Below are 16,924 nucleotides of genomic sequence, written 5' to 3'. Positions count from 1 at the left end.
TCACCATGACCAAGTGGGATTTATCCCTGGGCTGCAAGGCTGGTTCAACATCCGCTAATCAATCAACATGATACAATACATTAACAAAAGAAAGAACAAGAATCATATGATCCTCTCAATAGATGCAGAAAAAGCTTTTGACAAAGTACAGCATCCTTTCTTGATCAAAACTCTTCAGAGTATAGGGATAGAGGGTACATACCTCAATATCATAAAAGCCATCTATGAAAAACCTACAGCGAATATCATTCTCAATGGGGAAAAACTGAGAGCTTTCCGCCTAAGATCAGGAACGCGGCAGGGATGTCCACTATCACCACTGCTATTCAACATAGTATTGGAAGTCCTAGCCACAGCAATCAGACAACAAAAAGAAATCAAAGGCATCCAAATTGGCAAAGAAGAAGTCAAACTCTCACTCTTTGCAGATGATATGATACTTTATGTGGAAAACCCAAAAGACTCCACCCCAAAACTGCCAGAACTCATACAGGAATTCAGTCAAGTGGCAGGATATAAAATCAATGCACAGAAGTCAGTGGCATTCCTATACACCAACAACAAGACAGAAGAAAGAGAAATTAAGGAGTCGATCCCATTTACAATTGCACCCAAAACCATAAGATACCTAGGAATAAATCTAACCAAAGAGACAAAGGATCGGTACTCAGAAAACTATAAAATACTCATGAAAGAAATTGAGGAAGACACAAAGAAATGGAAAAACGTTCCATGCTCATGGATTGGAAAAACAAATATTGTGAAGATGTCAATGCTACCTAGAGCAATCTACACATTCAATGCAATCCCCATCAAAATACCATGGACATTTTTCAAAGAAATGGAACAAATAATCCTAAAATTTGTATGGAACCAGAAAAGACCCCGCATAGCCAGAGGAATGTTGAAAAAGAAAAGCAAAGCCGGCAGCATCACAATTCCGCACTTCCAGCTCTATTACAAAGCTGTCATCATCAAGACAGCATGGTACTGGCACAAAAACAGACACATAGATCAATGGAACAGAATAGAGAGCCCAGAAATGGACCCTCAACTCTATGGTCAACTCATCTTTGACAAAGCAGGAAAGAATGTCCAATGGAACAAAGACAGTCTTTTCAACAAATGGTGTTGGGAAAATTGGACAGCCACATGCAGAAGAATGAAACTGGACCATTTCCTTACACCACACACAAAAATAGACTCCAAATGGTTGAAAGACCTCAATGTGAGACAGGAGTCCATCAAAACCCTAAAGGAGAACACAGGCAGCAACCTCTTCGACCTCAGCTGCAGCAACTTCTTCCTAGAAACATCGCCAAAGGCAAGGGAAGCAAGGGCAAAAATGAACTATTGGGACTTCATCAAGATTAAAAGCTTTTGCAAAGCAAAGGAAACAGTCAACAAAACCAAAAGACAACCGACAGAATGGGAGAAGATATTTGCAAATGACATATCAGATAAAGGGCTAGTATCCAAAATCTATAAAGAACTCATCAAACTCAACACCCAAAGAACAAAGAATCCAATCAAGAAATGGGCAGAAGACATGAACAGACATTTTTCCAAAGAAGACATCCAAATGGCCAACAGACACATGAAAAAGTGCTCAATATCGCTCGGCATCAGGGAAATCCAAATCAAAACCTCAATGAGATACCACCTCACACCAGTCAGAATGGCTAAAATTAACAAGTAAGGAAACGACAGATGTTGGCAGGGATGCGGAGAAAGGGGAACCCTCCTACACTGTTGGTGGGAATGCGAGCTGGTGCAGCCACTCTGGAAAACTGTATGGAGGTTCCTCAAAAAGTTGAAAATAGAGCTACCATATGATCCAGCAATTGCACTACTGGGTATTTACCCCAAAGATACAAAAGTAGGGATCCGAAGGGGTACGTGCACCCCGATGTTTATAGCAGCAATGTCCACAATAGCCAAACTGTGGAAAGAGCCAAGATGTCCATCGACAGATGAATGGATAAAGAAGATGTGGTATATATATACAATGGAATATTATGCAGCCATCAAAAGGAATGAGATTTTGCCATTTGCAACGACGTGGATGGAACTGGAGGGTATTATGTTGAGCGAAATAAGTCAAAAAGAGAAAGACATGTATCATATGACCTCACTGATATGAGGAATTCTTAATCACAGGAAACAAACTGAGGGTTGCTGGAGTGGGGGGTGGGGTGGGAGGGATGGGGTGACTGGGTGATAGACACTGGGGAGGGTATGTGCTCTGGTAAGCGCTGTGAATTGTGCAAGACTGTTGAATCTCAGATCTGTACCTCTGAAACAAATAATGCAATATATGTTAAGAAAAAAAAAAGAAGAAGAAGAAGAAGGTAGCGGGAGGGGAAGAATGAAGCGGGGGAAATCGGAGGGGTAGACGAACCATGAGAGACGATGGACTCTGAAAAACAAACAGGGTTCTAGAGGGGAGGGGGGTGGGAGGATGGGTTAGCCTGGTGGTGGGTATTGAGGAGGGCACATTCTGCATGGAGCACTGGGTGTTATGCACAAACAATGAATCATGGAACACTTCATCTAAAACTAATGATGTAATGTATGGGGATTAACATAAGAATAAAAAAAAAATCTAAAAAAAAAAAAAAAAACTAATTCAAAGGTATACATGCATCCTGATGTTTATAGCAGCATTATCTACAATAGCCAAATTATGGAAACAGCTCACATGTCCATCGACTGATAAATGGATAAAGATGTGGTGTATATATGCAATGGAATATCACTCAGCCATCAAAAAGAATGAAGCCTTGCCATTTGCAATGACATGGATGGAGCTACACAGTATTACACTAAGTGAAGTAAGTCAGCCAGAGAAAGACAGATACCATATGATTTCATTCATATGTGGAATTTAAGAAAAAAAACAAATGAGCAAAACGGTAAAAAAAAAAAAAAGAGAGAGAGAGAGAGAGAGAGGAAGAGGCAAACCAAGAAACAGATTCTTTACAGAGAACAAACTGATGGTTACAGAGGGGAGGCGGGTGGGGGGATGGGTTAAGTATGTGATGGGGATTAAGGATTGCACTTGTTGTGATGAGCACCAGGTATTGCATGGAAGTGTTGAATCACTATATTGTACACCTGAGACTAATATTATACTGTAAATTAACTAACTGGAATTTAAATAAAAACTTTTTAAAAAGGCATATATAAGAAAAATAGTTGTAAGAATATCCAAATTAACAACATCTAAGACAAATAAGAGACAGTCTATGCCCCAAAGTTCTGGGCTAATGACCAACATCATCTCTCACATAAATAAAGAAAGTCACCAACTTTCAGAACTGCAGAGGCTATAATCCACTCTCCTAATATGACCCCTGAAGCAGAAGAGGCCCAGAGAAAAGTTCAGCTACCTGATGAGAGTACCGTGACCCTGCCAACCTTGGGACATACCGTATTGTTCCTCCCCAATGTGGACATGTAGTTACCACCTCATTACAATACAGAATGTTTCATATCAGTATCATGCTGATGTGATGTAAATTGTTCTCTGGGAAGCCTTATAAAAAGAGAAAAAAAAAGCAACTGGCCACAGCTAACATCATACTTAACAGTGAAAGGCTAATTTTTTTCTTCTCCTAAGATCAAGAACAAGACAAGAAAGTCTGCTCTCATCACTTCTATTCAACATTGTACAAGAGATTCTAGTCAGGGCAATTAGCTGGAAAAAAAGGAGAGAGAGAGAGAGAGGGAGAGAAAGAAATAAAATGCATCCAGATTGGGGAAGGAAGATATAAAACTATCTCTATTTACAGACGACATGATTTTATAAATAGAAAGTCCTAAGGAATTCACTAAAAACTATTAGAATTTAAAAAATGAGTTCAGCAAAGCTATGGGATACAAAACCAATATACAAAAAAATCAAGGGGCCCATAGGTGGCACAGTTGGTGAGCGTCTGACTCTTGGTTTCAGCTCAGGTCATGATCTCAGGGTCATGGGATTGAGGCCCGTGTCAGGCTCCAAGCTCAAAGAAGAGTCTGTTGGAGTTTCTCTCTCCCTTGCCCTCTGCCCCTTCCTGTGCTCACTGGCATGCTCTCTCTCTAAAATAAATAAATAAATCTTTTTTAAAAAATCAATTGTATTTCTATATGCTCACAATGAACAATGAAAAATTGAAATTAAGAAAACAATTACATTTGCAATAGCATCAAAAGGAATAAAATACTTATAAACAAATTCAACAAAATATGTACAAGACTTGTACACTGAAAATATAAAACACTGTTGAAAGAAACTAAAAAAGATCTAAATAAAAAGATATACCATGTTCATAGATTATAAGACTTTAAATACTTCCTAAATTAATCTACAGATTCAACTCAATCCCTATCAAAAATCCTAGCTTGGTTTTTTTGCAGAAATTGACAAGCTGGTCATGAAATTCATATGGAAATGCAAGACACCCAGAATTGTCAAAACAATTTTGAAAAAGAAGCACAAAGTCAAAGTTACATTCCCAATTTCAAACCTCATTACACAGGTGTAGTAATTAAGACAATGTGGCACTGGTATAAGGACAGATATATAGATTAATGGAATAGAACAGAGTGTCCAGAAATAAACTCTTACATTTATGGTAAATAGATTTTTGATGAGTGTGTCAATATAATTCAATGGGGAAAACAGTCTTTCAACTAAGGGTCCTAGGACAATTGAATATCTACATGCAAAAAAAAAAAGAATTTGGACCCCTTAGTTACATCATACAGAAAAATCAACTCAAAACGGATCAGGCACCTAAAATGTAAGAGTTAACACCATAAATCTCTTAGAAGAAAACCTAGGAGTCTATCTCTATGACACTGAACTAGGCAATGGTTTCTTAGATATGACACAAAAGCACAAGTGACAAAAGGAAATACATACAAGTTGAATTACAACAAAAAACTTTTGAGCTTTGAATTATATCAATAAAATGAAAAAAATAATCCATAAATGGGAGAAAATATTTGTAAATCATATCATATAAGGGATAGGTATTCAGATTATGTAAATAACTCTTATTACACAATCCTAAAAAACAATTTAAAAAATGAGCAAAGAATCTAAATAGGCATTTTTCCAAAGAAGGCATACAAATAACCAATAAGCACATGAAAAGATGTTCAACACCATTAGTCATTAGGGATATGCTAAAAAGAACCACAATGAAATGCCACTTCACACAACTAAGATGGATAAAATAAAAAAGATAACAGCAAGTGTCGCCAAGATGTGGAGAAATTGGTGCCCTCATACATTGTTTGGTTAGAATGTAAAATGGGGGGTGCCTGGGTGGCTCAGTTGGTTGAGCATCCCACTCTTGGTTTTGGCTCAGGTCATGATCTCAGGGTCATGAGATCGAGCCTCACATCAGGATCCATGCTCAGTGGGGAGTCTGCTTCAGATTCTCTCTCTCCCTCTGCCCCTCCCCCATCCCTGTGCGCTCATGCATGCACTCACGCTCTCTCTCTCTCTAAAATAAATAAATAAATCTTTAAAAAATAATAATGTAAAATGGCATGGTTACTTTGGGAAATAGTACGGCAGTTCTTCAAAGTATTAAATATGCAGCTGGTTACCATGAGACCCAGTAATTCCACTCTTATGTACATATCCAAGAGAAATGAAAACATACATCCACACAAAAACTTGTACACAAATATTCATAGCACCATTATTCATAATAGCCAAAAAGTAGAAGCCATCCAGATGTCCATCAAGTCATAAATGAGGTATATCCACAATATGGAACATTATTTGGCAATAAAAAAGAATTAAGTACTGATGTAGCTAAAACATGGATGAATCATGAGAATATTTTGCCAAATGAAAGAAGATAAATACCACATTTTGTATGATTCCACTGACATGAAAGTCCAGAATAGGTAAATCCATAGAAACGAAAAGTAGATAATTGTTTCCCAGAGCTTGGTAAGTGCTGGGTAGAGGGTTTCTTTTGGGAGTGATAAAAATACTTTAAACTTAGATGATGGAAATGGCTGCATAAACCTGCGAATATACCAAAAACTAATGAATTGTAGATTTTAAATGGGTGAATTTTATGGTCTGAGCTGTTTTTAAAAATGGGCTCGGTACCTTCAAACTTAAAAAAATATATAAGAGCAATGGGCCTTGGGGATCAAGTGAAGTTGAGTTTGACTACCAGCTTCCCCACAAGTTATGTGATCTTTGGCAAATTCCCATACGGATCTGGGTCTCAATAAATGGTAGATAATCATCTACAAGGAAGGAAAGTCAGGAGAGGTGGGGATATGCAGTATGAAGGTCACAGTGAAGGCAGAGCCAAGATGATGAAAGACGTATATCCAAGACCACCAGCTAGACTTTGGGTCTTAGTCCCTGTCTATTCCCCAGCAGAAGGTGCCTTTCCTGGATATCCCACACATGAGGGTGCCCCCAGAGCCATGTTATGCCACAGGCATTGACCTCAACTCTTCCCAGAGGCAAGAGCAGCATCCCTCCCATCAGATAGCAACATGTGCTCCTCCCATCATCTCCCACCTTTGGCTAGATTTACAGCAAGAACAGAATATTTACAGTATTAACAGAATGGAGGGAACACAAGAAGGATGTTGACAATCAAATTCCAGGCCATTTTCATCTTGCACTGCTCATCTGGGAAGGTCATTTTCTCCCCAGTGCCCATAAGACATTAGATGCTTTGAGCTTTGGATTCTAGACAGTGTAATGGAAATAGATGTTGAATGCTAAAACATAAACATATGTATCATTCATAATGCATTCAGATGTTTTTCAATTATTCATGGTTCCTGAAAGTTATGTGACCTATCATGCATATAAATCCAAGCAAAATTTATATTAGAACCACAGCCTCAATGTACGCAATTCCAGCTCCTTGGCATTCCCGTCTATGGAATTAAAATTAAATGAGTCAGTGGTCAATAAAAGTTACATGTGATTTCCATAAAATTATCCATTGTATATTGCTCTGGGGTGGAGAAAGAAGGTTGCCTGGAGTTGCCGAAGCTGACAGAACACAGAATGCTTGCTTTCTAATGAGGGTGGTGGTGATGATTAGGCTTTCCTAAGAATGAATTCATTATTTCCCCGAATAATTGGTGGTCTTGGACTTACTTTTCGTCTAGAAAAAAAAAAAAAAAAAAAAAACAAGAGGGCCACCCTCCTTCTCTTCTGTTTAAGTCCTGTTTTCTTTAAGAGAAAAAAAAAGAGAGAGAGAGAGAAAGAAGAAAAAAAGCCAATGTTCTGGGCTCAAAAACACCACATTCTTCTGTTTTGGTGCTTGAATAAATTTGCATGTTAACATGAATGGTTCCAACTTTAAGAATGTAAAATTAAATGAAATTTGAATTCAAATCCAAGATGGAGAAAAGACACATGCAAAAACAACAGATTTCCAATCTTGTTGATTTTTTTTCAGGAGCCAGATTAGGAAAGACATAAACACACACACACACACACACACACACACACTTGGTTTCAAAGCCGGGTGGCGCTCAGAGGAGACAGGCGGTGCCAAAGAGGAGCCCCCCACTCCGTACCCCCGGCTCACGCACGTTATGAGTATTTACAGATCACAGCACAGATTCTGAAGCTCTGTTTTAATGTCTGAATGCCACCCTAAAACTCAGAAATAGGACTTAGAAGACATGCTCACCATCACATTCCTACTTGTGAAGGCCCACCCAGATAAAATGAAATATAAGGAACATTCTATGAGTAGCTCAAGTGAGCATAGGCATGAATTTGCCTCTGCCAGCCTGAAGATCCATTTCTTGCTTGGACTCCTTCTTTGCACTGGAAGGGCAGTATTGCATATTGGTTAGATGCACTAACTGTCAGAGATGGACTGGGGTTGCAATCCCAGATCCACTCACCATTTACGGGCTGGGTGACCTCTGGCAACTGACTTAAGCTATGAACATAACTTTTTTCATTAGTTTTCATTTACCTAACAAGAGTGCCAGCCTCCTAAATTTATTGTGAGAATAAAATAATATAATGCACTGAGAACAGCATCTAGCCTGGAGCAAGCATTCGACAAAGGTTATCTGCCCTTGTGCTAGTTGGTATAGTATTGTTATTAGATATTTAGGGGATGAAGTCTGAAGGAACTGGGCCAGAAACTGTTTCTTTCTTTCTTCTCCAACCTGCTCTCCCATTTTGTCTAGACACTGCCACCCAGGAAAGAGAGATAAATCAAGTTACGGCAAAACCCTGCTCCCCATAAACTCTGAGTGCAGGTCAACACAAGTGTCATGAATCATTCCCTCCTGTCCCATTCCCATCAACCCCATCTCCCAGTCTAGTCTCTCTCCATGAAGGCACTCCAAATGAGATGACAACAGGATCTTAAGAAATAAAGGAGACAGTGAGCAGCAAGTGCCCGCATCTTACCTCTTCTTCATTCTCTGTCATATTGGTACCCAATTTCTGGACAACCGACTTGCCACTTGCCTTCAACATTTTCTCTCGAACTTTGGTTTCATACTCAGGCCGGGAGTGTTCCTAAAACCCAAGAGTCAATGCATAGTTAGTAAACAGGCAGAAGAGTGACCCTGGCCTATGGGTTATAACCAGACACCACAAGTACAATAGTCAGGACTTAGGATCAAATGCTATTAGACATGAACTGTTACACCACACACGATCACAAGGAGTCTAGACCAGAAACACAATGTGCAGGAGAGAGAGGGGACACACAACAGTTGTTACCACACTGAAAACCAAACCTGTGCACGTTCCTGGGGATGGGACCGGTGTTGAGAAAGGAGAGAGGAAACGTTAACTGGGCAACTGATACAAACAGAAGCGTCTGGTCATCCTAACTATCCTCATACCTCAAACTGTAAGTTTCAATGAGCCAAATCCCAGCTAGAGAAACAGATGTGCCCCACAGCTGGGAGTTAGGGCAACGACAAAACTTCTTCCTGCTCCATTATTCTGAAAGCTAAAATGGCAACCAATAAACATCAAAGTTAAAGATAGCCACAGGGAATCTTAAAACTCACTTGCCTGAACCTGTTTCCTGTACAGCCTAGGTGAGTAACTCATTGGCAAGTACACCAATACTCAAGAGATATTACTGAGCCATTCAGCAATACAAACGTGAATAGTGAGTCACTAGGCACGGGAAAGAGCACCTAACTAATCAAGAGGACTACGGTCAAATCAATGCAGATGCTGAAGCAGGAAAATGCATGACTTACTTCAAAGAGAATTTAACAGTGTACACCTGGTCTCATTGGCAGGTTTTTCCCTGCAGCATCCAAGGACGAATACCTACAGGTGTGAGGATTTCATGTTTCTGTAGCATTTATCGATAACTCCTAGGCAAGGATTCAGGCGCTGGCTCACAGTTGACTCAGAGAACACACATTTCTTTACCACTGCTCACACATCAGAGTTTCCAAAAGCCAATAAGCTAGGCTCCTGACCAGTCTTTGGCTTTCCCAGTACATGTCATGATATTGGAGAGGAAAAACCATGCACGTGGCTTATAAACATAACCAACAGAACAGGAGGTGATGCTATTCAAGGGTTTTAAGTCATCCCATCACTGCCAATCTCCAAAGACGCATCAGCCCCATCCCTTCCACGACTTCCTGCTATGGCATACCTGGTGGAGTCTCCTCCTCCCTCTCGAGTAGCCTAGAATTTTATAGCTTATAGCACACGCAGTTCTTAATTATGTATTTTTCTTTTATTATTTCCTAGCTGTTTTGCATGTGAGTCTTTTTATATCAATATGAGGATCTGCAACCTAATCTGTCTTAATTAGCACCATGTAGCACCCAGAAATCTCTAAATGCTTGTGAAGCTCACTGATTTTGTCTCTCACCTTCATCTGTTCTCCAACACATCATTTCCTAATGTGTGTACAAAAAAGAGTTGTAGGTAAAAAAGGATACCAGTGGTTAAGAGATTGGAAAAGCCCACACAATGCATCACCTGAGAGTCACAATGAGCATATTAGAAGCTCTGAAAAGTTCTACTTTGAAGACACTTGCTTAATGTTTTTAAACCCACTATTTCTTGCAAAAATCCTTTTGCCTCCAACAATGAACATCCTATAGGAATACTTTGAGAAATTTGGTTTGAAGTTGTCCTCCATGGCCCCTGAAATCCGGTCACTTTTCATTTATATTATTTCCATGCAAGATTTTCATTAAAAAAATATAGCAGTATCTTTTTGGTGACTACCATAATGTGGATTCTAAACCCCCTCAAGCTAAAGTTGTTTCTACCTTTCATACCCTGCAAAAGGGCTGAGGAACTCTCCCTACTGACTTGGAGGCTGCTCTTGACCTGCCTCTGACTTTCCAAAGACATGCCATGACATCACACAGAGATGTGTCCTCGCATCCCTCTAGTTGTGGCTGGCCCACCTCACCCCACGCTGGGCCACCATTCAGAACCCCTCACCTGTTTAGAACAAGTTGAGCATTCTTGCCACATAAACAGGAGTCCAAGACTCTCAAAACAGAGTCTTAGGCTGTTCTGCATTCCAGCTGAAGCAGGTCAGACAAGGATCTATCTGTTTGTGGCCAAGAAGGTCGGGTGAGGTTACAGAATTCCTCAAAGGCAGGGAGCTGGACAACTGAGCTCCTGGCCAAAGCAGAATCCAGCCCCTGTGTGGGCTGCTCCAGTGTACACAGCCTCGGGCGGGTCCTCCTTATTCCTGATGTTTCTCATACACAGCCTCTCTGGATTGGTGGTCTGATGCAAAATAATCACAAATACATATCCCCTCCCATCTAGACTCTGGGAAATACTTCCCAAAGCTACTTCTACCTGGTTGGTCTCCTCAGGAGCCGGCTGAAGGAAGGCCCCAGGCCAGCTCAGGACCAGCCTTCTCTGATCTAAAGAGGTAAACCCAGAGATTCATTCAACAAATGTCTTCATCGAAGAGTTTTCAAGCTCCTACTGCGCTCTACACTTTTTTCCAGGCTCTGAGGCCACAGTGGAGCTTGAGCTTATCTTTAAGTGGAGGAAGGTGACAATAAGCAAACAAACACACAAGTAAGAAACTTGGAGGGCGCCTGGGTGGCTCAGTTGGTTGAGCGACTGCCTTCGGCTCAGGTCATGATCCTGGAGTCCCGGGATCGAGTCCCACATCGGGCTCCCTGCTCAGCGGGGGGGTCTGCTTCTCCCTCTAACCCTCTTCCCTCTCGTGCTCTCTGTCTCTCATTCTCTCTCTCAAATAAATAAATAAAATCTTTAAAAAAAAAAAAAGAAACTTGGAAAAGCCCACACAATGTATCACCTGAGAGTCAGGTGATATTTCGAACTAGGATATTATATTTTCTTATATATTACTTATATTTCGAACTAGGATATTAAATGCACTTTAAATTCAGTTCAATCTGAAGAGTCTCTGAGCATCTCCAAAGGAGTCCATTCAGCTAGGGTGCTTTCTGGTCTCTAAATATTTCGAATACAATGGTGAATATGTGAGAGAAATTTCTTCTGGCTAAAGTAGCCAGGAAGGGTTGAACGAGTGGGGTGCCTCAAGTTCAGGTTGTAAGCCAGGGAGAAGTAAGAAACCAGCAGCTAGGGATAAGAACAACAGAAGAAATAAAACAGGATGGCTGCTTCCAAATGGGGATTCAGGGAAGGCCTGTCTGAGGAGGGTAATGTTTTGGCTGGGATGGAAAAGCCAAGAAGGGATAGGCCATGTGGAGATTGGAACATTCTAAGCAGAGGGAACAGCCGGTGCAAAGACTAGAATGAGCTGGGGAGAGACTGAAGGTCTATGTGGCTGGAAGGTCTGAGCAAGGAGGAGAATGACATGTACTGTCAGAAAGGGAGGTAGAGGATTTTGCTTCCTGTGTGATAGAAAGCTATGTAGGACACCTAAAGCTTGATATGAAAGACAAGAGATGGGAGAGAGATGGAGGGGAGGACATCTATGTTCAGACAAGGGCACCCTCTAGGAGGAACACCTGGGGCCTGACTGACAGAAGCTAATCAGGCAAGTGAGGCCCACTGAGCTGAAGATTGTCCCACTTCAGAGCAAAAGACTCTGGAGGTCTGGCAGGCATCCCTTCAGCAAGAACAGGATCCAAAGAGTCGTTTAGTAAGTCCCTCGAGATGGCCCTCCTGGTTCCACACGAAGGCCCCCTTAGGCAGGGGCCACACGGACCCAGGAAGTGGAGCTTGGATTTGGTTGTGCATGTCCTTCCCTACCCTGAAAGAAAACCGTCTCCAGCCTCCTACCACTTCTCCCTGGCTTACAACCTGAACTTGAGGCACCCCACTCGTTCAACCCTTCCTGGCTACTTTAGCCAGAAGAAATTTCTCTCACATATTCACCATCGTATTCTAAATATTTAGAGACCAGAAAGCACCCTAGCCGAATGGAATCCTTTAGAGATGCTCAGAGACTCTTCAGATTAAACTGAATTTAAAGTGCATTTAATATCCTAGTTCGAAATATAAGTACATTAAAGGAAAAGACAAGGCTGTCCTCCCTTCGTCTCAACCATGCCTGACCCAGGGCACACCAGCCATGCTGTAGAAGCAAGCCGCCTTGCAGTCACCTGACCCATCAGGAGTGACCAGAGCCCATAAGGAACCTCTCCTTGTGGCACAGGTAAACCAGTCTTGGCCAGACCACTCCCAGCCTGCACATGAGTTCCTGAAATCATGTACCACCCGTGAACTTACCACTGATCTCTGGGTTAATCAGAAAACAGGAAACTTGGCTATAGAAACAAAATGGATTATCCTGCCAGCCCTGCCAGGGGCCTGTGACTGAGATTCTTGAGGGCCTCAAGTCATAACCGATCGCTTTCTCTGTGTGAGTGTGTTTACACCTCCTCTCCAGCAGAGACTTGCTGGCTTCCTCAGCTCTCCTTAGCAGACACACTTAGCTCATCTCTGGCCCCATGCAGGCTTGGATGCCAGGATGTGTCTTCTTCTCTTCTTGGGAGACATGCTAGGCCCTGCATTAGGAGAGCAAGGGCTCCTGCTTCTCCACACCCAGCCACAACTCTCCTCTCTCTCTCTCTTTGCTGAAGCAAATGGAACCCATAGGACAAGGATGTCCCAACCAGATCACCCCCACAGTCCCACTTCTATAGGACTTTCTATTGGAAGCACTCATTTGGCCATTAATTCCCAAGAAATGCAATTGCCTTCATTATTATGCTTATCCTCTTAATTTGTATCCTCCCTGAAGGTAGAATCCATGTGGACGTTCTCTGATCTGCCACAGAACCCATGATACCGTTAGTCTCCAGGCATACGTTTAATGCACAGGCCTGGAACACAATGAGCACACGCACTCAATGCTTGGGGATGGAATGCCCCCCTGCTCAATTAGAGCATCAAGGAGAAGAAATGACACCATAAGACAGACATGTGGAGCCACACAGGCTTGAGAACAAGCCTAAATTGGGGATTTCCTTGTTTGGCCATAAAACATCAGGGCCACAAAGCCAGCGATCCCCAGGCTAAGGCGAAGCACATCAGTTACTCTGGGAGAATCCAGAAAAGGCGTGCTTTCCATGTAGCCACCACTATGCTTGTGGCCAGCCTGTGCAAGTGAGTCCTCAGGCAAATGCAAGCACCTCCTGGTCTTTCTAGACACTGTCCCCAGCACCTCATCGACAATGTCCACACTACCAGGAGCCCCTATCCAATATTCACATCTACTGTTCAGTCAGTGGTGGCGAGTGGGAATAGATAAGAACTGTGAGCAACCATGCACTCACTACTCATTGCCAGCTCACCAACATCAGGACTGGGGCCCTAGTTCTCATAAGAGCCCAGAGGGAAGGCTGATTTGTTTTCAACCTTCAAATATCATCTGTCCATAAAACTAGAGAAGAACCTTCTAGAAGAACCTACCCTTTGCCCTTAGCTCACCCTCTAGTTTCACCCATGCTGTACTGGCTTACACTGTAATAGTTCAGTGGTTCTTTCCTCTTCCACACGCATCAAAGGCAATCAGCATCTGGCACCCATACCTCTCCCTTCACCCTCAGCAGGCTTACAAGGCATTCTGACAGATGCATGCTCTGGTTTACATGAGAGTGAGTTCTACTCTCTGGCTTCATGTACCCATGAAATGGGAGGTACCACAAAGGCTTTTCTCTTGTGCCATCTCTTTTTCCAGAGAGGGTCCCTAGGACATCTGACTGCCCATCAGGTCCAATGTCTCAAGAGAAGAGTGCATATCAACCATGATTAAGACCATGAAGCCAGGGACTGCCTGACGTGACAGCAAACGTAAGTGGTCATCTCACTCATGAAGATCTATTTGCAGGGTGAAACCAAGCAAGGACCCAGAGAAGTATGCAAGGGAACTCACTTCTTCCTCTTCTATACCAGTCAGGTCCCAGAAGTAGCCCAGCCGCATCTGTAATCTCTTCCAGTTTTCAAGAAACATGGTAGCTTAAAGAGAAAGAAAAAATTCTATTAAAGAGTGGATTTTGAGTACCCTTTGGGTTCACCAATGGAGGTGGAGGATAAACCTGAGATTTCAAATTTAGGGACTCTCTTTAAAGCATTTATTCCCTTCCTCCTACTTCTGGCTGGAACTGCTCAAACTACTGCACATCCTTTAAGAGCCCAATAGATACACGTAAAGGAGACACACCAGCACACACAGATGCATGCACCCCTCCCCATTTCTAGGTTTTGAGAAGAAGGCAAACAGTGATCTCAAGAAATGAAGGAAGGATGGAAAGATGAAGAAAACAAGTATGGAAGGGTCTATAGTCTTTTTTGACAAAGCTCATCTTCCCTACACATACATTCTTTCTTCCTGCACCTTCCTCAGAGTTCTCACTCATTTTCTCCCATCTTTCTTTTTTTTTTTTTTAAAGATTTTTTGTTTATTTTTTAACAGTGAGAGAGGGAACACAAGCAGGGAGAATGGGAGAGGGAGAAGCAGGCTTCCCGCCAAGCGGGGAGCGCGATGTGGGACTCGATCCCAGGACCCTGGGATCATGACCTGAGCTGAAGGCAGACGCCTAACGACTGAGCCACCCAGGCGCCCTCCCATCTTTCTTTCTGTCTCCAGTACCACATCCCTTCTCTGGGCCCCCGCTATCCTGTCCTGAGGTTATGTACCACCTGACTTCAGTGTCTCAGCCTTCCAAGCCCAGTGGCATGTGGCCGACAGAGTATTCCCCCCTAGGGGCATTCACCCAGGCTTCCATTTGTTTAGCAAGTAGCTGCTGAGTGCCTCCCATAACCACATGCCAGTCTGCCTGCTCCACCCTCAGCCCCTTGAAGGGCCACCCAACATGCTCCAAGGAGAACCAGCACCCTCCACTCGACGGCAGAGGCTCATTACACCAGGACTGAACACCTCATCCAGAGCCTGCTGATGGACCATACGGTCCTCTCTTTTGAAAACTGGAACTAAGAGATACAAAGAGAAGCAGAATTGGGATGAACCATGCAGCACCTGAAAGGAGAAAGGGCCAGGATTTCAGAGAGCTCCTCTAGCTCCAGTCCCCCAGAGGCCTGGCTCCCTTTCATTACCTGCATCCAGGAGCTTGCTTCTGGTTTTCTTATAACACCTCTCTTGTTCTTTGAGCAAGCTGGAATAAACTTCCAATCCTGCAAAAAGAACTGGGCCCAACTAAGGTATCTGTAATACGCAAAACACCATTCTAGACATCATCAGAGAGATTAGGTGAATCTAATGTGGATTTTGCTCTCAAACTGTCGACAGTCTATAGGGAAAGACTGTAAATAGCTACAATACGAGGCATGAAGTGCTCAGGGCCTTAAGAATGACACCGTAAGGAGCTGTGGGCATGCAGCAGAGGGAGTGTGCTGGCTGCCAGAGAAGCCATCTGAGCCGAGTCTTGAAGAACAATGGCATTTGGGCAGTGAAGAAGGGGCTGGGAGGGGGAGGATGCCAACACTCCCCCATCTAGACTTTCAATGGCTCCTTATTGTGTAAGTTCTTCTCTCTGGATGGGGGGACCTTGTGTATGTGGCCCGACCCATCTGTCTAAATCCATTCCCTCAGTCTGTCAACATACAACCTCACACCTGCATTGCTGCTAAGGTCACCTCCTCGCTGCCCTCCTCATCCCCAACTCACGCAAACTGTCCTGTGCCCCTATGCTACCCTCCACAGGCTACCCTCATCCTTTCCTGACCCACTCTGCTGGGGCCGCCCTCTCCTCCATGCTCCAACTGTCCTTAGGGTCTGGTGCCCTGGAAAAGAAGGGAAGTGACACTCCCTGAGGGCACCCCCGGGACACCACCCACAGGAAAAGCCTGAGCACCCTTCGCCACATGCCGCACTGCCCTGTTGGCTGCGACTCAGGTCTGCAGTGTTTCTATAACGGGACTGTAAACTTCCTCAGCTCTTAGCTGCCTGTTTGCCTCGGGCACAGCACAGAACTAAGCAGAATAAACACCTACAGACCGGCTGAATGTGCATTTGCTAAAAGCTCCATTTGTTTTACTTGGCGCTATGTTACAGTGCACAGATTCGCAGGGTTTCTCCCTTGGATTTGCGGCTTTTTCATTTAAGTGCATCCTGACCTCCCAACACTGGCACTGGCCTGGGGATGCTCTGGGAGTAAGGTGGGGAGGAGGGTGTCCCTCCTTTTCCTATGCTCTTCTCAGCACCTGAGGAGGGCTCCGCATACAGCACGATCCGCAGTGCTTCCTGACTGCAATCTCTATGAAGAAGAGAAGTCAGAGCATGGGAACAGATGAGAGGGGCAAAGAAGTCACTGCAGAGGATTCATGAGGACAAGGGAGGCCCATCATAATGAGGAAGAGCAGCCCACAGCTCCTGGTGTATATTCTCTGCCAGGCACCATGCTAAGTGCTCTGCACCCATATCTCATTCACTTGTCCCAAGAGCACCGTGGGGGTGGGTATTCCTTCACCCATCTCACAGATGAGCACGATGATGCC

General features: G+C 43.3%; 1 protein-coding gene across 3 annotated transcripts in view; it reads right to left on the bottom strand.

Moving 5' to 3' along the window:
- Nucleotides 1–16,924, bottom strand: part of ANO2 (anoctamin 2) — a 324,700-nt gene that overhangs the window by 158,782 nt on the left and 148,994 nt on the right. For 2 of the 3 annotated variants that reach the window (XM_021690626.1, XM_021690625.1), the window contains 2 exons: nucleotides 14,343–14,425; nucleotides 8,423–8,533 (listed from right to left, as the gene is read on the bottom strand). In XM_021690626.1, the coding sequence (XP_021546301.1) occupies nucleotides 8,423–8,533; nucleotides 14,343–14,425 (194 nt within the window). Of the gene's footprint in view, nucleotides 1–8,152; nucleotides 8,176–8,422; nucleotides 8,534–14,342; nucleotides 14,426–16,924 lie in introns of all 3 variants that reach the window. The other variant, XM_044915480.1, reaches the window with a different exon arrangement.

The sequence above is a fragment of the Neomonachus schauinslandi genome, chromosome 5, assembly GCF_002201575.2.
Source record: "Neomonachus schauinslandi chromosome 5, ASM220157v2, whole genome shotgun sequence".
Classification (NCBI taxonomy): Eukaryota; Metazoa; Chordata; class Mammalia; order Carnivora; family Phocidae; genus Neomonachus; species Neomonachus schauinslandi.
This window is presented reverse-complemented; position numbering and strand designations above follow the sequence as displayed.